Source organism: Acomys russatus, chromosome 24, assembly GCF_903995435.1.
Source record: "Acomys russatus chromosome 24, mAcoRus1.1, whole genome shotgun sequence".
Lineage (NCBI taxonomy): Eukaryota > Metazoa > Chordata > Mammalia > Rodentia > Muridae > Acomys > Acomys russatus.
Window position 1 is genome coordinate 17,796,660 of NC_067160.1, and position 22,190 is coordinate 17,818,849.

Here is a 22,190-nt window from a genome sequence, read left to right on the forward strand (position 1 = left end):
TACAGCTTCAGATTGAGGATGCTTGGTGTTTCTCTTTGTTGTTTAAATATGTACCAATCACTTGCCTCCTCCCATCCTCTCCACGTCCTTCTTCCTATCCCTCAGGGAGACATCTTTAATTCCCTTGACGCTGAATTTTTTTTCTCTCCTCGTTTACCCTCCACCGTGAGTCTCTCCCTTCTAGTCTAACTCTTCTGACTGAGTTCCTTCATCCTTTCACACAGTGAGTATTCTTCAAATTCTACCTTTCAGTCTTCTTCATAACCCCAGGAACGTGCATATGGTGGCACTCACTATATGCAGACAAGTCCCATTTCTCACACATGTGTACACCACACTGTAAGCTCTCCCTGGCCACCCCCATCCAGACCTTATCTGTATGCTTCATGTCACCTGAGACTGACAAAGGCACTGGATTGGACTAACCCTTATCTAATCAAGACCTTGTAAAAATCAGCTAGAGTCAACTAAGAGGCCACAAATGGCCTTTATCCACTGTTTACACTTCGGGTACAATTATAGTACCTGTACTCTTTCCTTGGATCTGCTGTCCAACAGGAAGCAAAATTGGTTGTCAGAACCCAGGAGAGAAGGGATGAGATGACCTCAGGTTAAGAGTGGTGGTAGAAAAAAACCAGTTCACCAGAAGACAGTCCTACCTTTGTTATGGCCGTGAAGACCTTTTCCAGAATGGCGTTTGGCTGGGCAATTTGTGGTCCATTGGCCTGGATGTTGAGGGCTATGGCACATGGTTTGGCTATGAATCTAAAGGTTTAAAAAAGAAAGAGAAGAAAATAAGTCAGAAGTTATACTTTTTATAACTGCTCTTAGTAACATCAAGTATATATTACTAAGTTATTCTAATGAGAAGCTTGTAGAGTTTTATGGTGACATTCACATCGGTAAACTATAAAGCAGACCTCACTCGAGGCCACCAGCAGTTGCTTTAATGAAAGAAAAAATTTAAGAACATTTAAACTCCTTGGCTGGGTGTGATGGCACCCACCTTTAATCCCAAGGACGCAAGAGGCAGGCAGATTTCTGTAAGTAGGAGGCCACCCTGGTCTACACAGTGAGTTTCAGGACAGACTATAGAGAGACCCTGTCCCAAATAAAATAAACAAAACCCAACAAAACAAGGACATTTAAGCTCAAAAGAGACTCCACAGATCAGCTGTATTATTCCCTACACCATAAGATGAAGAAAAGAGGAGCATTGATTGGGTGGAAACCGAAGTGTACAAGCAAGATCTATAAGTACATGTCACAACTTACAGTCCTCTTACAAACACATACAGTCATGGTATTATACCGGTGCTCTCACTAGACATCTGTATTCTCATGGAGAGTGTGTGCTTTTCATCTCTGTGGTAATAAACACAGCCATGTTGTTTCCACAATCCATGTGTGTAGTACTGAACCCCAATCCCTTTCAGTTTTGTCATTTCTGCTTTGTGGGTCACCCACCACCACCCTCACCACCCTCACCACCACCCTCACCACTCTCACCACCACCATCACCACCACCACCACCCTCACCACCACCACCCCCCTCACCACCACCACCACCCTCACCACTACCACCACCACCACCCCTCACCACCACCCCCACCACCCTCACCACCACCACCACCACCACCACCCTCACCACCACCACCATCACCACCCTCAACACCCTCACCACTACCACCACCACCACCCTCACCACCCTCACCACCACCACCATCACCACCCTCAACACCCTCACCACTACCACCGCCACCACCCTCACCACCCTCACCACCACCATCACCACCCTCAACACCCTCACCACCACCACCACCACACCACCACGACCACCAGCTTCTTTCTCATAGGAAGCAATGAAGAACGCTAACTGGCATGCCATCCCAGACAAGCTAAGAGCTGAAGTGTTTGAGCCGAACTGGTTTAATCTAAGTGACCGCCTAGGCTAAGAAGAGAGGGAAGGACGAACCTCATTTCCCACGTGGATGTTTGAATGAGGCTCTGAGAGGGGTGTAGAGTGCAGGGGGCCCTGGAGGGATGGTGACAAGTCTAGTATGGCTTCACAGAAGTCAAAGTATGTACGCCTTCAAGATATTTCTGACTAACTACCCAAGAAATATTTCTATAGTATTTCAGTGGTGACTCTGTCACTAGTTTAATAAGATAATTCAATGGTTGCCAAGAGCAACAGCCAATAAATACACAAAGCACTACTGAGTGAACATTAGATGAGGCTTCCGTAACAAAACAAGATTAAAGAACAGTAGAGGAGGACGCAGGGTAATGTTACATAATGTCGAACTGGGTTCTATTTCATGTCAAAGTGAACAAACTCACCCAAACAGGAAAACAAGAACACTGCATGTTGCAAGTGTGAGCCAGGGGAGATGCACACAGAAAGCATAATATCAGGCTTATTATACTAGGCTCTTCTAGAAACTCATGGAAAAAGGCATTGCTACCACTTCCTAACCTATAAGCCTCTGGGCAACTGGACTACTCCCCTGAGCCTTGACTTCTCGGTTCCTTCCTGTGCGAACCTCTCTGAGACACATTAGTAATGCCTTTGCATTTCCCTAACAAGTCTGGGCCTTCTCAGTGATTACACAGCAACAGCTGAATTTCCAGATGGAGAAGACACATCACTGAATGTACAGTGACCGCAGCCGAGCCCAGAAATTGTTTCTCCGACCAAGTTTCCCACTTGCTGGCTACTGTCACAATGCTTGGCGAATGATGTGAAAAGATACACGTGCTGTGAAAATTTTTAAAAAGGCTAAAAAGGCAGAGCTGACTTGTAAAGGCTGAACTTCACTCTCCTGTGATTGGCTCCTACTCTTGCTCACTGGATTTCTCCTCGGCCCTCCTTCTTTTTCCCATTTCCACAACACTATGTTTAACCTCATCGGAATCTGCCCCCACCATCTTTGTAACAATCTGCCAGTCAAATGCAAGGCATGATCACTTCCTCGCCGCACATCTTAAGCGTGGGATGGCATGCCCACGAAGGTCAGTGTAACAGCATGCTGACCCTAGCCAGGGTCAATCCCAAAATCTAAGGATTCAGAAGGCCAGTAAATTAGAGGAATTAAAGATGAGTTGAGAGTTTAACTCACTGGAAAGTGTAAGGCCATTTCAAATTTAAATGGCCCATGGTGAGCATACACAATCAGTCAAACCGTGTGATTTTTTTTTTTTTTTTTTTTAGAAAGAAGTTAACATGTCACAAGATGCTCTTGTTTATATGCATGGAACTCAGAGAGCATTCAGTGGTGACTATTGGATGGTAAATGGATGTGTGACCAAGTCAGCTAAAGTAAAACAGTAAACATCTTACTGTATTTCTCAATGGGCTGTATGTCTTTAATCTCCTTGAGTATCACATCACATCAATCCAGGGTCATTCAGTACTCTGAGGTTAGAAGATTGGTCCCTCTCATACTAAAAGCCATTTTCTCAGTCCTCATTGGCCCTATGATGTCAACATAGGCTAAATATCCCTAAGTATTTTTTTTTTCCTCAACAACTTCACCAGTTCAGAGAAGCAAATGCTTACATTTCAAGACAGATAATTACATAAAATAGGCAGGAAATGTTAATCCCAAATCCTCTACAAGGGGAGGAAGAGCAGTAAACTCCGTTCCTCATAGATATCCCCGGTGACAGGGTGATACAGAAATTTCATTTATGTTTATTCTCTGAAAAACCTGTGAATCATCTCCAGTAATTTTTTTCAGAGAACATATTAAATTCCAAATAAAGCCCATGTCACAGCTACTACAATTTTATTACTTTCTGTCACAGTCCATTAGAAAGGGGGAAAAAAGCTGTTTCTAATGATAGACCAAAGAAAAGTAAGTGCACAGAGGTGGGTAGAGTGGAAGGAGAAGGGAATGGAGAGGGAAGAAAAAAGAAAGGAAGGGAGGGAGTGAGGGAGGGAGGGAGGGAGGGAGAGGTGGAATACACAGCTGTGTAACTGGCTAGCACACCTGCATGTCTAAGAATGGGAAGGAACACAGGCTGGCAAGCGTTGATGATCACCTCTATCAGGAAGGGCTCACCTAATTACTTTATTTTTAAAATCAAAGGCTGAAACACCACCTGCAGAAGATTAAACATCTATAAAATAGTTTCACATACTACAGTTGAGAGTAAATATAATAAGGATATAAGCTTTGAAAAATATTGGTCTTGGTTAAAGAGCAAAGAATTTGTTTTTTTTTTTTTTCAGTGCATTTGAACAGCATGTATTTGTACTTTAGGCACTAATTACTCATCCAAGAATACTAGTGAAAGAAGCATAAGCAGGCAAGGCCTCGGTAAAGCACACACATAGAACCGAGAGTGAGCTCTGCATTAAAAGGCATTTACGACCTGGAAAAGGAGATAACTTAAAGACATGTACAAAATATATGACATTGTTATAATTACTTAAAATATTTAATTATTCTCGATGAGGTGCATGAAAAATGGTTGGTCCTTTTCAACAGCAGCATTCCCTACCCTTTTAAAGATAGTTGGGAACCTGTTCTGGTAGATATGCAATCATCTACATGCTGATAAAATGATATAGCACTAACATACACTACTTCTCATTCTCTCTCTCTCTCTCTCTCTCTCTCACACACACACACACACACACACACACACACAAGCTGATGCAGAGGTGATAGAAAGACACTGCTTACTGTCTTGCTCCTCAAGGCTTCTTGAAGCTGCTTTCCTTTATACCCCGGGGCCACCTGCTCAGGAGTGGCACTGTCCCCAGGCAGCCAGGCCCTTCTATATCAATCATTAATCAAGTAAATCCCCAAAGGCTTGCCTGGAAGCCAACCTTATGGAGGAGTTCTCTCAATTATGACTTCCCTCTTCCCAGCTGTGCCACGGTTTGGGTTAAGTAGGCAAAGCCAGTCTGCGCACTGATATTACAAATGGATATGAATGGAGGACTTTCTGGATGAAGATTTTAATGAAAAAAGAGAAGCACTAGAAGGGATGTTCTGTTTCTAACTTTGAGGAACAAATTCCTGACAGAGCTCCCATCTTTAAAATCTCTGTACAAGCCATCAACCCCTTCTTGTCCTCTTTCCCCAAAATCCAAACAGAAGTGAAATCAATAACTGAGGGCTCTCCAGAGAGAGAGAGACAGAGAGAAAATGAAAGCAAACAGGCCTGGGAAACTGGTCAAGTGCAAGCAAGCTAAGTGACACAGGACTCAAGGGGATTTATGGTATACAAACTCCACTTTAAGTTCTTTGGGTTAATGAAAAGAGAGAGAAGCAGATTCTCGGAATTAATGGGGAACCAAAACTAGCAAATATACTGGATAATAGAAAAGTACCTAGTCTTTGAAGCTAACCATAATCCATTAGTAATAGATGAAACAACTAAATGCAATTATGAGAAAGAGGGGGGATGTCCCCCACTCGAGTATGAGACAGAAATCCCACTATGTACAAGTAAAAAGAATTCACCCAATGGAGACAGTTTGGATTGAATCACGGTAATTATTCAGATTATAAAGCCAATGAGAATAGCATTTTGTAAAGCAATCTAGAGGTGCAAGTTAAACAACCATACAGAGATAACTGAGTCAGTAGATATGTGCACGCATGGTGTGTGTGTGTGTCTACGAAAACACTGTTTCAAGGAGAAAAATAATTACTGTTAAGTCAGGATAGAGAAAGAGAACCAATCATTATAAAAGTTACCATAGGCTAATTTTTTAATGTTTTATACAGTTACCATTGGCTATTAAGCACTTTGTAATTTTGATTCTTTTAAAACAAACACAGAAATGCTTTGAAGTAAATTATCAGTCCTGTTGTACAGAAATACAACATATAGCTCAATGAAGTTAAAATGTGTGCCTAGGGCTTTACAGCTACAGAATTGAGGCAAAATATACACCCAGCCGATATAATCTGATATAACTGGCCGCACCTACTCTGGGTTTGACAAGATGAGAAGGTGTTTACTACTTCTGAACCCTGGTTACTATATTCATAAAGCGGAAAGGTAAATTATACAAAGCAGATTCTGGTGACCGCTGAGATGATGCACGCAGGTTGCACACCAGAACCCCAAATGTTTGGCAACTGCTCAATATAATCACACCCTTGCTATATTTTTATGAAGGGAGTCAAGTGTCCACATGTTAGCAGGCATTCCAGTCTATATTGGTCATCATCCTGTCACAGGAAAAACACAGGGATGGCACCGGCTTGTCAACAGGCAGAAGACCCAAGAGCTCACAGCATTACTGGACGCAGCCTCATTCTTCCAAGGAAGATTTTCCTTTGGACGGAATAGTCAGAAGGTTCCTGTGAAGGGTCAGGGAATCGCTCTGCATACTTCCTCTCAATTTTCTGAGAATCTACAATTACTTAGAAATAGAAAGATGTTTACTGTTTGCTTGATTTTTTTCTTAAGGCTTTTCCTTGGTGAGAAAGCAAGTAAAGGCCTGCTGTCAAGGCTGACAAGCCAAGTTGTCCCCAAGACCCCACATGATGAAAGGAGAGAGCTAACTCCAGCAAAGTGCCCTCTGACCTCCACATGCACATTGTGGCACGTCTCTCTGTCTCTCTGTCTCTCTCTGTCTCTCTCTCTCTCTCTGTCTCTCTCTGTCTCTGTCTGTCTGTCTGTCTGTCTCTCTCTCTCTCTCTCTCTCACACACACACACACACACACACACACACACACACACACACACACACTTTGCAGTCTTCTCATTGGGGTCCTATTTTAGTTCTTCATCATGCTTTACTCAAAAACTTCCTGCATCATTCTTTTTTACTACAGTGTGCTCACTCCTCCTTCGTTGGCTTTCAGAGACATGCACAGCCCATTCGCTCCCCGAACATCTAACAGTATATCCCACCACAAATAGTCTGAAGCCTCGATGTTCTTTGTGCATCTTTTTTATTTTCCTACTTTTTTTTTTTTTTTTTTTTTTACCACTTTAATGACTTTATTTTTGAAATACAGCCTTGTTTTATTCTTTAAGGAAATGGAAGAAGTCCTTGGGCATCTGCTAGTCCTAGGAGTAGAAATCCATTGGCAAAGACTGTGTTAATGGTGGATGCTTTCTAAAGTCCCCAGAAGTTTACTGAACATTGTCTGAGTAGCAATAAAAAAGAAATCAGGCGGTCATGTCCACCCAAAGTTCGCTGAAAAGCCATGTCAGTGACAGAAGGGGCACCAGATGTCATCAGCGAGAAACAAATCTTTGGAAATCCCAAGTGGACTAAAGTATGTCAAATGTGCCCCTCGTAGTCACACATTTACAGGAGCATAAAGATTTTTCATTATTTCACATTAGTTTGTGTCAACTACTGAAGAAAAATGTATAAAGTTTGTGAAATTCAGAAAATGGTGCGTTTATCTAAATAAGATCTATACCCCTACATTTCACATGCACAATATGAAAGGTATTATGATGTTTGTAGCAGATACACAAGCTCTGCATGGAACTCATGCAAAATCAGATCTTAGCTGAGTAGGTCAACGAAACAAAACCAAAGGGGACTGCACTGGGCGATAGATGCTCATTGGATTCACTGTAGAAAACTTTTAGCTCTCTCTATGGACCCCATACCATCATGTTGTATACATTAAATATACACGATAAAAATGTCTCCAGAAGAAAAAAAAACATATGGTATATGTTATTGTAGAAAAATGCCTTAATCAGGGAAGTCTAGCATCCACCGCCATGAGCCAGTTGATGTTTTCCAAGTATGGCGGTGCTTATAAGTTCACTGTAACTGTCAATGAACCACTGGAGACCAGCACACGTGTATGAGGCAGGATTCACTGTGAACTATTCATCCTTGTATATGGCAGATGATACTATGGAGACCACTGATGAAATGATACATGTTACACCTGTGCAGCATTTGTCAGTGCCTGCCTTGTCCCATTACTGCACGGACTAAATCTATGACAAGTCTATCTCTAACAACACAGTCTTTGAAAAGTCACACAAACCAAGATCTCCAAAGGAGCTTCAGAACTGTCTGCAACTGAGAGCTCCTGCACTTTCCTAGACACCTTTCTCTGGACCATGCCCCTCAACCTATAAAGGGGTCCAGGCATCCATCTCCAGTCACTCATCTGTCCCAACTGACCAGCCAACAAAAGTGGAGCTGTGGGAAATAGGCCTTTGATGGTCATCCTGTGGGCCGGCTGTCTTACCAAGCCTGCAACTGCTATATTCACCTTAAAATTTTCAAAAGTGGCCCTGAAATGAGGTACAGGGAGCCCAAGACCTCTCTGTAACATGTTAACCCTTTAATTCCACTACAATCACCAAGCACTTTCAGGCTTTATCTCAACCAATCCTCCAAATCCACCCAGATGTTGACAGTTGTTTATAAATAGAAAAAAGATCCCAATGCATCAGCAAGTTGAACCATAAACTGACAGATTCATTACCTTTCCAACACTGAGCTCTCCCAACACTCTTGACTTGTGACATGGAAACATATGTTCTAGACTGCACAAATTGTTTCTGTATGATACACCAATATCACTGGCACCTCATGGTCACAAATGTGCTCATCCATGAATTATGCCTGTTTTCCTCCTGAGATATTATTGAATATGTATGGGTTGGTACCTATGGGGGGGGTGTTACCTTTTTCTGAGGAAAAGGGATGGGGAAGTGGGGAGAGGAATGTGAGGGTGGGGCCTGGAGGAGAAGAGGGAGGGGAGGGAGGGGGCTGCAATCAGGCTGTAAAGTGATTAAATAACTTAAAGGGGGCGGGGGAAGAAGTCGCTTTTATCATTAACAGAAAAAAAAAAATTGATCATCCACATGGACTAACCTTCCCACCAGAAGCCTCTGACATTGTGACAGCCTAAGCACCAAGTACCTGTCTTACAATAAAGGATGATGACTAGGAACAACAAATAGGAAACAGCATCTTTATAGATGGAAATGGAGAGTAAGGAACTGGACCCGCAGCGTTGGCAAAATCACTGTCGACTAGAGAGCTGAACCACAGAGTCAGCATACATGATGCACGGAGCACGACAGCAGGACAGAGAGGGCTCTCTGACTCTCATGACTTTAGTATTAACCCTCCCACAGCCCTCACCCTGTTAGCACTTGGGACACGGCCAGAAGAGAAGAAAATGAAGGGAGAGCCTCAGCTCTAAGGCTCAGACACAATCTGAAGGGCAGGGCTGAAGTCCAGAGATGGTGGCTTATGAATCAGGACAGTGTTCGGTGCATGCCTGCAATATCAAGCACCATGAGAGACAGTGGGATGCCACTACCAGCTGCGCTTTTATGGTCATTAGATTCATGCAACATAGGCTGATAAGAGTTCTTAGTGGAGGCTGGATCAGTAACTAGAGTTGTAAATGACCATGGTATCTCCTCCTTCCTCTCCCCATTTAGAACTTCCTCTTGGTGGGTCTGACGCCCACTGTTGAAGAACTCTATTTCAAAGAGGCTGCCGTGTGCATCAGGGCACCTCTGGCATAAAAAGATGCTGCTGGAGGCTTTGGAGACAGGCTTCTCTCCATACATTCACATACTGACTTGACCTCCTTGGAGCTGTGCGTTAATTATTTCCCCGCTTGAGATCATTCCCATGCAGGACAACTGTATAACCTGGCTGAATGACATGTACAGGGACAAGCATAGAGGTAGGCACATGCGGGCTTCCTTCCTTCTGTATGAGAAAAAAAAAAAATATATCAAGGATTAAAGCAAGATCAACACTCAGCTTTTCTGGTTTGATATCCTCATCTCCTAGTGGGCATCAAAACTACTTCTATTATCCTGTGAGATTATTTCTTTCATGGTTGAAAACCTGAACCAGCAAAGCAGTGGAAGCCAGGAAGATGAAAATTAAACAGAGAGCAAACTTAGAGGCAATCATAGCAAAACTGCTTTCTTGTGAGTCAACAGGAGAAGGTAATAAAATATTTACATCACTGTTAATAAGGAAACCTGCATTTTCTCATGACATGCAATTCATTTTCTTAATGTAATCCTGAATTGCTACAGAAAAAGGACTCATTTTAAATATCAACATTGCCCTATTTATTTCATGGGTACAACTCCAGTGGCATGGCCAGAAAGTGCCTGAGAGGGCACAGTGGTATTACACCCACAAAAGTCTTTGTTGGGAGTACTGATGAGTAATATCCCAACTAAGAAGCAAAGAGCAGAACTCGATTAAATAGAAGAATGTGAAGGTTATCTCCATTTAAAGCATAGTAGTGACTGAACCAAGGATGCATTTTCTGAAGGACAAAAATAAAATCTTAGAGAGTGAACAAGAGTTCTTATCTACAGCGCTATTGAGAAGAGTCATAGACTGTCCAGAGTGATGATGGGATATGTGTAAGGAAATGACATTTTACTATGAAAAATATTTTTCTTTTTTTGAAAAGCCAAAGCCAAATTTCAAACTTTTCCGTTGTATAGATTTATCAAAATAAAACTGCTTCCAGGGCATCTGAGCTGCAAAGGACTCAAATACCTAGATGTTTCAGTTTCTCAGGCCTTATCATCTCTAATAAGGGGTTCTTCAAACTATGGCCAATATTCCCAAGGGCACTGACATCACCTGGGAGACACAGAAAAATGCAGACTCTCATGCTCTGATCCAGGCTGAGTCAAAGTCTGTATTTAACCAAGATCCTCAAAGGGTCCAAAAGCACAGTACTGTTTGAGACACATGTTTCACTTAGTCCAGTACTTCTCAACATGTGAGCGTCCTACAAGCTGCCTCAGCTTCACCAAAAACCTTCTTACAGCGCAAACTCTGAGGTCCTGCCCCACCCCTACGGTCAACAGCTTTGAGGGTAGGGCCCAGGCCTGCTCCTCAGAAATCATCCAAGTAACGCTGATACATGCTGCGGCTCAAAAGCACTGGACTAGCCCAGGCATGAACAGGCTGGGATCATGATATGAGAGCATTCGCTAAAGCAAGGCAGCTCATTTCACCTGTATATGTAGAGTTCCAGGAAAAGTCTTTCTTAGAACTGAGCCCAAACATCTCAGCACAACCGGCAAACATGCAATGAGCCTCAGAAGTACCTTCCTACTATCTAAACACAGCTACAGCTATCTGCATCTTTTTTTTCCCAGATAAAATGTCTACATAAGGAGTCACGGAGACTGAAGAGGACACCCTCTAACCAGACAGGGCTACTGGTGGAGGGAGGGGAACACCAACCCACCCACAAAACTTCAACCCAAAATGTGCTCTGCCTACAAGATGTGCAGGGATAAAGACACAGCAGAGATGGAGGGAATGAATATTCAACCAATGCCTCGCATAGCTGTCCTCTGAGAGGCTTTACCCAGCAATGGATTGAAACAGATGCTGAGACTCAAAGCCAAACACTGGGCAGAGTGCAGGGAGCCTTATGGGAGAACGGGTGGGTGTGGCATGGGAGGATAGAAGGACCTGGAGGGGACAGGAACTCCACAAAAAGACTAACAGGACCAAGTAACCTAGGCCCAAGGGGGCTTGTGGCGACTGAAGCACCAGCCAAGGACCATGCATGGACTGGACCTAGGCCCCCTACACATATGTACCCGATGGTCAGCTTGGTCTTCGTGTGGGTCCCCTAGCAAGGGGAGCAGGGGCTGTCTCTGACATGGACTCTGTTGCATACTTTTCTGTCACTTCCCTGTTGTGGGGCTGTCTTGCTTGGCCACTTAGGAGGAGGATGCACTCAGTGCTGATGTGACTTGATGTGGTGGGGTGGATTGGTACGGAGGGGCTCCCCTTTTCTGAGCAATAGGGGAGGGGGAATGGGGGGAAGAGAGAGGGAGGGTGGGACCTGAAGGAGAGGAAGGAGGGGGCTACAGTTGGAATGTAAAGTTAATTTTCAAAAATTTTACATAGATGAAGGCATAGACAGAAATACAGACATAGAGTTTGAATACAGGAGAATAAATAATGTGGTAAGAGAATTCTACATTCCAGTCTCACCATATACAACATAGTAATGCTAGAAACATAATTAATTGTATTGGATATAATCATTATATAATAACTAGCTGAAAATAATCTTATTACGGAGCCAAATGCATATACACAGATGCTATCATAAAAATCCCACACTAACCCAAAGAAGAATTGAGCTATCATATTTTTCATTCTTTAGGACAAATGTCAAAAATCAGAAGCAGCGCAAACCCTGCATTTTCAGTGAAGCCACCATTCACTGCGGTCATCTCTCCTGCCCTTGGGATGTTGTGTCAACAACATATGTGTACATAACAGATATGCACATATAGACACACAAATAGACACAATATATGTGTACATAACAGATATGTACACATAGACACACAAATAGACACAACATATGTGTACATAACAGATATGTACATATAGACACACAAATAGACACAACATATGTGTACATAACAGATATGTACACATAGACACACAAATAGACACAATATATGTGTACATAACAGATATGTACACATAGACACACAAATAGACACATGCACTGGCCATCTTTCGATATTTCCATAAACCGCATTCTTTAGGTCTCTCGATTCTTTTTTCCACCCCAACCCTCTAACTTCACTTCCTACGTCTATACCATAGAGCAACATGGAACTGCTGGGTAGAAGACTAAATCCTAGCTCCATAATTACTATTTCTTTTTTTGTTAATTGCTTTTCATCCTGAAAAATAAGCTCCATGACTACTCTAACTGTGGCAAAAATAACTTGGTGCAGTCTATTAAACATCATTCAAAACAAAGCAAGTATAAATCACCAGCTTTCTATGCCAATCACCGCTCGTTAAACAGCATGATATCAGCACATTGTATTAAGGAAGTGAGACTCCAGGTCCTTGAAGACTCCCTTTCCCTTAAAAAAAAAAAATACTACCTGGATCTATGAATAGAAACAAAGAACTGCAGAAACACACATGAACTCAAAAATTCAACTTACAAGCAGCCTTCAAAGGGGTAGAACATAAAGAGAAAATCCCCTTACAAGACTCAGCCTTTGTGCTGGCACAGACAGCTGTGGCATTAAATCACGTCCATGGGCTGGCTGCTGTCTAACAGCACGCAGCCGTGGGCTTCAGATGCCCTCCTGTGCTCTCACTGACCACTCTGCACAACACTGCCTACACAGCCCTCAGGCCTTTCACGCTGCAGGTATCTAAAGGCACACTGCCTGTTGATACGTGCTGATGCCATGCATCAGTGCTCACCTCAGTAGTGACCTCCCCAAGAATCTCTTGTCTCTTGACCCCTGTGCCTCTCTCCACATTTTCCTGTAACTGCCTGCTGCGTTTGGACCTATGGACACAGCTCTTATTCCACAGAACCCAACGGTCATTCGGTTACTTGTCTTCTGCCCACCCTCCTTTTGTATTGCTTTTTCTTGGCTTCAGGCCTCTTCTAGATCTTGTGTTATAGAAGACAGTGTTGTTTGGAGCAGCTGCATAATGAGATCCATGATGAGATAAAGAAAAGGCAAGTCCAAGGGCAAAGCCAACGCCCCATGGTCAGCAGAGCAGACAGGCAGGAGCAGGCTAAGTCCTTACTGGCTTCATGAAGCCACTCTATCAGAGCAAGAACCACTGAGCCACGTGCTTTTCATTTGGCTCGTAGTCACTTTTCATCCTGCCAATGTCAAGTGGTTTCTGTTCCTTTCAGCCCGAATCACTGCTTTCACAGTTATCACCACTCCTGGCATCCATCTGAACACCTGTTAGGCTGTATATAATTGAATTTGGTCCATTTAATTAGCTAGAAAACACACCTAAGCTCTTGGTGTGTCTCTAACATTTTCTCCCTCTTTGTTCAAAATGTTATATGAGATACAGAGAAAACCACTTCCCAATTGCCAGTGACTGCTAACATCACCAGTATACCACAAAAATTAAATAAAAAAAAAAATGGTAACAGAAAAGTGTCTTTTCAAACGACATTAGAATGACAACAAAAGAGAAACATCATTGTAATGATGCCTTATAACTTTAAAATAGGCAGCAGATGACATTAAACAAAGTAACTGTCTTGTACTGAGAACCCCACAAAAATCTGCTGATTCACCTACTTCTCTGTGACTGGAAAGATTACATGGATCTCAGGGCTTGCCAGGGTAGGCACCGCAGGCTTATGCTTCCTTTTAGTGTCTCAAACCAGCGCTGTGCTGGTACTGTGTCAGGGCTGGAGAGTGACAAACTCTGCAAGGATCAAAACCAGGAATAACACAAAGGAAAGGAAAGGAAGGGAGGGAAGGAGGGAGGAAGGAAGGAAGGAAGGAAGGAAGGAAGGAAGGAAGGAAGGAAGGAAGGGAGGGAGGGAGGGAGGAAGGAGGGGAGGGAGGGAGGGAATAGAAAGAGAAGGGAAGAGAGGGAAGAAAAGAAAGAAAACATGGAAGGAAGGAAAGGGAAGAGAAGGGAAGAGAGGAAGGAAAGAAGGAAGGAAGGAGGGGAAAGTGTCTGTTGAAGGAGCTGGGATGGCAGTAAAACCCTGTCCATCCATACTTGTTTGCCACTTTGGAAATAACGATTTCAAACAAATCATATGCTTTTATTTACATTCTACAAAATTTATGCCCAGGCATGCCTGAAGGCTGTTCCAGTTTTCATTTGGATCTTTCCAGAGGGATATCAGAAATAAGGGGTCCCAGAGCTCCCAGGCCTTGGGAAGCTTCAAGGGGGGCTCCCAAACACCAGCCTGAATTGATTTTAACATCAGGCCTTGGAATGTCAGTACCTATCACTGATGTCTGACACTTGTTCAGGAACACCTCATCCCAAATGGACCAGAAACACTGTATTAGGAACTTTCTAGAACCTTCTGATGTTGTGAGCATCTTCCCTTTCCCCTTTCCCATCATCCTCTTGGCTTACACCTCCTTCTCCTCTTCCTTTCCCTCCTTCTCATCTCATCATCCTCTCAGCTTATACTTCCTTCTCCTCTTCCTGAATGACTGGGTGGCGCTTGCTGGTTTATCAGTCGTAATCATATTTATCTCCTGACACTTTACAAACTTCAGGCCTATAGGGTGAGCACTTTCTCTTACAAAAGAGAAAACCACAGCTTGAATCTAAATAGCCTAGTGAGCAGAAAATAAAGCAATAGTTTTGTTTCCTCATGGCCCAACACTGTCCAATACAGAAGAATGCCCCCTTCCTGTCAGTGGTGTCATCCTCGCTCCACATGCTCAGTCTCAAATTCTGTCACCACATCAGATCTAGTCCCTGAAGACCTGAGCCCAAACCCAATTCTGTCACATTTGATTTACTAATCATAAAAACAGAAGTCGACATGTCTGTATGACATAGAAAACTATGTCTTCTGATCTTCTCAAACACAGGCAAACCAAGCCTGTGAATGCAGCAGGGAGAGAGTATGAAAGACCTTACAAATGTGTTCATAATATTAATTAAATATATATCGCAAATGCCTGCTGTTTACAAATAATTTCCTGCTGAAAAACTACATTTCCCAGCTTCCCTTGTAGACTATGGGAGTCATTTCTGGTCCTGTAAGGGGCTGCATCCCATCTTCTTCTGTAGGCATTTTAGTCATCTTCACACATGAGTGACAAAAGTGCTCCCTCACTGTGAATACACATGATCACACCTAAGGTCAGACCAAGCCTCTCTTTTTTTCCACCTTTTGTCTCTCTATAGCTGCTCTTTAATAATCTAATACTTACATTTAAAACGCTAAAGCCATATCCCTGTACAAAGAGATCTCTTCTCCACTCCCAAGAACATTATCACTGTATTGTAGTGTATTGCCCCAGTCTATGATGTATTATACACAGTCACTAAGATTATTTGAAAAACACAACCAAGGCTAACATTCTAGTGACTTATCAACCATCGCCAAAACATTAGCTCATACTTGAGATGGGCAAGGAGTTCCTGCCTGATCAGTACAGTGTCGTCACTGGATGCTCTCTAGTGCCGTCCACAATACCTCAGTAATCAATGTCCTGGAACAATGCCAAACATGAGATGGGATTGTGAGGTGGAACTAGGACACAGATACTGGCTAAGGCTCCCCACAGCATTCTATTTGGCAGCCATTTGAGAAATACTGAGCATGTGCAAGATTATAAAGGGTAATAATGGTGAAGGAACAGCTCAGTTCTGCAGGGAGAGAAACTATATTTCTAACATGTTGATGGTGATTGACAACAGTAACCATGACGGCTTCAAAGACACTTAGTGGCCAGAGACGTAATAGACGAAGCTAGAGAACTTTAGGCAAAGGATCATTGGCAAAAACCAAACGATGCTATCACACAGCTATGGATGGAGCCCAGAACTGAGTCCTAGGGGATGCCATCTAAAAAGGCAGAGAGAGTAGGGATAGGGGAAGGGAGGCAGTCAGACAAAGAGACAAAAGACAAACGTGTCTGTGTATATACACATAGATACACAGATTTTTGCATTTGGCCTGAGCTAATGAAGTGTTCAGCAATTCCACAGATTTAAAAACTCTTTTCTCACATACAAGCAAAGCTATTTTCTTGGTCTTGAGAGAAGTATTTTAATAATGATTTTACCATATGCGTGGTTCAAAGACCACTTCAAAAGTGTAAGCTCCATGCTGCTGTTGAGAAGGTACTGAGAAGCAAGGATGCATCCCCCGCCCTCATACAATGTGACCGTTATAGCCAATGGTCACGTGCTGTGATAGCGACAGCTCTGCTCGGAAGCCCAAGGAAGGAAATCTGAAGCTCAATTTTCAGATTTAGGCTCCAAACCAGACTATCGTGGAGAGTAAGGGAAAGGTAACATAAACAGCAGGGACTAAGTTATGATACATCCTATAAGGTTTCATAAAGTGCTTATGTGACTTCTGGGCACAAATGTCATTCACTCAGAAATTATTCAGAAGATCACCCTCCTGCTGCGCTGCTATCACATATGCTGGTACCACTTCGATGCATCAAGAGCATGCTTCTTGATTTTTTTTTTTTTTTTTTTGCTTAGCCTAACAGGAATTTGTGGCTAACTTTGGATACACTAACTAACTGGTATATATCTGCTCAATAAAAACAAGAAGGAACACTTTTCTAAATTTTAGGGATTGTCTTCCAACAAACTGTCACTATAAGAATATGCTCACATACTCTAACGGTGCTGCAGTGTATTAGTATAGGTTTTAAGTAAAATCTGAGATCCAGGAATAATTTTTTGCAATATTTTTTTTCAAGACAAGGTTTCTCTACGTAGTCTTGACTCTCCTGGACTCACTTTGTAGACTAGGCTGAGCTCGAACTCACAGCGATCTGCCTGCCTCTGCCTCCCAAGTGCTGGGATTAAAGGAGTGCGCCACCACGCCCGGCTGCAATATGTTTAGTAAAGGCATTTTAATTAGTTTTTTGTGGTGGTGGCGGTGGTGGTTTTGAGATGAAGTTACACTGTATGCACCATGCTGCCCTCAAATTCAGAAAGCCGTTTCCTCCACCTCTGGATAACCTGGCTTTGACAGGTTTTGTTTCTCTGTTGTTCTTAATGCCTGTTCTTGCTTTCCAAGGAAGTTGAGGTGACTTTTACCCCAGTATCCTAAACAGAAGGGACTGGGGATCTCAATACCCCTTCAAGACAGCAGGTGAGGCTTTACTTCCCAAGGGTCGTTTTACCTGCTGTAGTTATGATCATCCTCCTGACTCCATTACTTGTCCCTCCTGGATATGACCTGTACTAGGAAGAATTTCTAAACAAGAAGCCGCTTGTTCTGGTTTATCTGGGCTCATACGAGAGCCTTCTAAGCCAGCTATTCCATTCTTTTTCTAAATCACCATATTTCACAAGTCCAAACAGCACCTCTCAAACACCACTCAGCTTATCAGCCTTACACAAATGAGGGGAGAGGAAAAACCAGCTCATGCTGTTTCTCTCTTCCCCCCCCCCCCCCAGGGAAACTACTATACTTTGATACACCTGAGGTCAAGAATGCAAAACTACCAGGGACTGTTTGTTGCTCAGTAAGCTCTCATAGACCCTTAAACACTACAAGCTAATGCCACCGCTCTTTGGAACTTGATTGTATGACCTTGCTGATAAAGACACCATACACTTGAGTCATAGAACATTGAAATCAAGCTGGTACCAATCTGGAAGCTTCATCATTACTAGTTAGCTTGTATAAGTCTAGAAAGCGCTATGCAGTTTACCAGGAGAGAAAAGTCATTATTGGTTGAACCCACCTGTGAACCCTGAGCTACAGTCGCAATTGGCCTGGCAAGATATGTCCATTGGTACAATAATGGCACAAATGTTATGGAAATAACCAACCACTTTATGATTAGATTTAAGGCCTGCTCCATAAAACTCTTGTCTGGGATTGTTAACAGGGCCAAAGACCTGAGTCTTGGTAAGTCATAGGTCATAGGGGGGCCCAGTGCTGTGATTTCGATAATAGAACATTATATTAAACTCACTCCTACAGCCTTATTATTATACCTATCACTAAGTGCATTTCTAAACCCTCATCAGAGAAACTTCCTTTTGCAGTGCATGGTGAGTAGTACAGAGACCCACAACTGGTCAACGTGCAGAGGATAAGAGACTGCATGGTGTTCAGCCACTGAATAAGACATTTATACCACACCCTCTCTTTCCAGATATCCTCAGAGGTCATCAAAGAAGAGGGGACAGAAAGATTGTAAGAGCCAGAAGGAGTAGATGACATCAGCAAAGTTCTGTTTTCCAGAAACAACAGGGAAATTGTACCTATGAACTCAGTGCAGCTATGGCTGATAGGCACAAGACCAACAAGATCAAGCCAGACAAAATTCCAGCATGGAATGTGAAGGGAATCAGTAAGTGTCACCCTTAGCTGGGAAGCTATCTGCAATTGATGGCTGCTGAGGGAGAAAGAGTCAGCTTTCTTCACCTATTAAGCCCTGAGACAATACTCAGGCTCTGGTGGATGGTCCTATGCCATGCACATACTGGCTGCACTAAGTGGAACCAATGGGTTATGAAAGGGGAAGGGGACACATGAAATTGGGAGGGAATAGTGAGGGGTGAAACAGGGGACAAACTGGAGCACAGTAAATGATATATGAACCTGATCAAACATATTACATACATGCATGGCATTCTCAAACAATAAACAAATGCTCCAGTTGCATTTGGAAACTTGCCAACAAAAAGGTCTAAGCTGTCTCTCTCAGTTGTGAGAGACAGAGACAGACATAGAGACAGAGACAGACAGAGAAAATGGGGTCCACAGGCTGGTATTTCTCTGAAAAGGTCATCCAAAAAGTCAGGGGAGAAGTACAGCAACAATGCAGACCATTTCTCCAACAAAAGCGCCTCATTCCAGATGCTTTTCTGGGCACAACTCGTACTTTTAAAAATAGTAGCCCAATTTCACAAGCGAGTTGGAAGCCACTGATCCTGACTTCTAAAATACTGTATTCCTTCTGTTCCTAGTACTGTGCACAGCATGTCTCCTAAATTCACTTGTCAGGCTACCCTTTTAACAGAGCCTATTACTTTCTCCTGAGACACAAACCTGGCAGCCAGAAGCCCCAGAAGAGAAGCAGCCATTGCTTTGTTGATATGTTTAGAAGTAAACTTTAAAGTGCTCCCTATTTTCTGTGTCAGTTCTTCCCTCTTGGCAATCAGAATCATAATGCCTTGAATGAATACTAGACCAGGGTTATCTTCAAATTTAAAATAATTTTCACAGTATAAAGCTTTTCTCCACAGTGACCAATAGTTAAATTATGAAAAGTTACATCTAAGAAGATGTTTCTCTTACTCTAACTAATAATTATGTTTCCTATACTTCAAGTATAACCAGGGTGGGAGAAGTTACTTCTATCACAAAATGGTGGTAATATGTCCTCTGAAAATGTTAAATATAGACTATTGAACTGTTTGGCAAAATCATCAAATGAATTTACATTCATAGCAGTAATAATTTTGAAGATTATTAAAAAACGAAGTGTAAAATGCTACTGCTAATTTTATTTCTTCTCTGTATTGACATTTTTGTCAAGCCATTTGCCTCAGTGTGACTCAAAAGCGAAATTAAGGTACAGGTTGATCTCACAGACCTGTTTTAGTTTTATAACCACTCTAGAGGGTTCTCTTTCCTCCCTCTCAAGAAATTAATTTTATACTAGACCCTGACTCATCTTCACTCTCCATGGTCTATTGTTTCTCTATATCTGAGGAATTACTTCCTGAAAGAAAAACACCCCCGAAGAACGATGAATCACAAACCCTTCTCTTCAGTCCTGTAGCATGTGTTCCGATAGCTCTGGTGGAGACAGCTAGCAAGTGGTCAATTCTAGCAGGTCACCTGTTCACAGGACTGGGGTGTGACTTAGTGGCTATATGCTACTCTGTCACACAAAGGTCCTGGGTTTAATCCTCAAAGTAAATAAATAAGCAAAACTACAACATAACTGAATCCCTGTAGCATTTGAGCTTGCATTATATCCTATATCCAAACTGTAAAGAACAAACAAACAAAAAAACACAAATAAACAACAACAAAACTACCAACACTACTACTACTACTGGGCTCTCAAAAGCCTAGAACTCTAACTCCAAAGATCAGACAATGGTCCTTGCCTTTGTGCACACCTCCATATACATGTGGATGTGCACGCATGTACACACACACACACACACACACACACACACACACACACACACCAAATCAAATAAATAATAAAAGAAATGTTTTTTTAAAACACGATAGACACGCATGTGTATGTATGTGTGTGTGTGTATACATGTGCTTCTGTGTCTTCATATGAATATGTGTACCTTGTGTGTGGAGTCCCCCAGGACTGAAGACCATATACCTTAACTCTGCCTCTTTACTCAGTTCTGACCTACTTGGAAATGGAAATGGAGAGATCTGTTATTATAAATGAGCTGACCCAGATATACCTAAGAACAAGCCAAACCACAGGTGAAGCTGACAGCAACAGATGAAGGAAAGGTGACACTGCAAGGAAGAGGGGTATCTAGGATGGTCTGCCTTTCCAGTAACGACTAAATAACATTTCTCTAGAAGTGCTTTAAGACCTGAGGCAGCAAATGCTGGTTTGGTAAAATATAACTTCCAGGAGCCAAAATGCCAAAAAAGGAAGAAAAAAAACTTTTCAGAAAAATATTTTCATGTTTTCCAGACTCTTCAAAGAACATGATCAGAACTGAAAACGACAAGTATCAATACTCCGAGTTTTCATCCCTTTCCTTTTTTATTCCCACTATGCAGTGTGCTTAATTAACAATGCAGAGCCAAGCACAGGCTTTCCTGGCAAGGCTGTGTGTGTGCTAAGCACAGGGACCCTGGGTAAGGATGAAGGGAAGGAAAAAGTTGCCCAGGTACCAGCACATCACACCCTCTGATCAAATCTCTTCCCCTTTCATCTCCAGGAGCACTCCAGATCTTTCTCAAACCGTAACTCCAAAAGCACCAGGAAAAATGTTAAGAGTGGAATACTACTCAGCTATTAAAAATGAGGAATTCCCGAAATTTGTGGACAAATTGATTAATCTAGAAATTATCATAATGAGTGAGTTCACCCAGAAGCAAAAAGAGACAAACAGTATATACTCACTTATATCAAAACACTAGTCCAAGAGATACGTACCATGGAAAACTTTACTTACCAAGAAAGTGGGTCAGAGGAGAGGACATCCTATTGAGACTTTAGGAGAGAGTAGCATGGAAGAATGGGGAAATAGTAGGACCCACAGGGTCCTGGAAACCTACCAGAAGAACTTTATGACAGGCAGATCTGGGTCCTGGGGTCCTCCTGAAACTAAGGCACCAGCCAAGGAGAATATAGGCAGTAAGCTTCAAACCCCTACCAAGACCTAGCCGACGAACAGGATATTCTCCACCGTTGAGTGAAGAGTGAGATCTGACTCTCACACGAACCCTGGTGCCCCTTTTCTGACCACGTCCCCTGGATGGGGAGGCCTGGCGGCACTCAGAGGAAGGATAGCTGGTTACCAAGAAGAGACCCGATATTCTAAGAGCATATATAGGAGGAGGAGGTCTCCCTCAATCATAGACATAGGGGAGGGGAGAAGGGGAGAAGTGGGAGGGAGGGAAGAGTGGGAGGAAACAGGGGAAGGGCTAACAATCTAGATGTAATATGAATAAATTAATAAAAAAATGTAAAAAAAAAAAAGTGTATAAGAACACTGAGTTATAAGCCAACT

The 22,190-nt window shown here is 42.6% G+C and overlaps 1 protein-coding gene across 2 annotated transcripts in view; it reads right to left on the bottom strand.

Annotated features, from left to right (window-relative positions):
• Cers6 (ceramide synthase 6) overlaps positions 1 to 22,190 on the bottom strand; it is a 254,092-nt gene that overhangs the window by 185,037 nt on the left and 46,865 nt on the right. For both annotated transcript variants that reach the window (XM_051166944.1, XM_051166945.1), the window contains exon 2: positions 660 to 765. In XM_051166944.1, the coding sequence (XP_051022901.1) occupies positions 660 to 765 (106 nt within the window). The remainder of the gene's footprint in view (positions 1 to 659; positions 766 to 22,190) is intronic.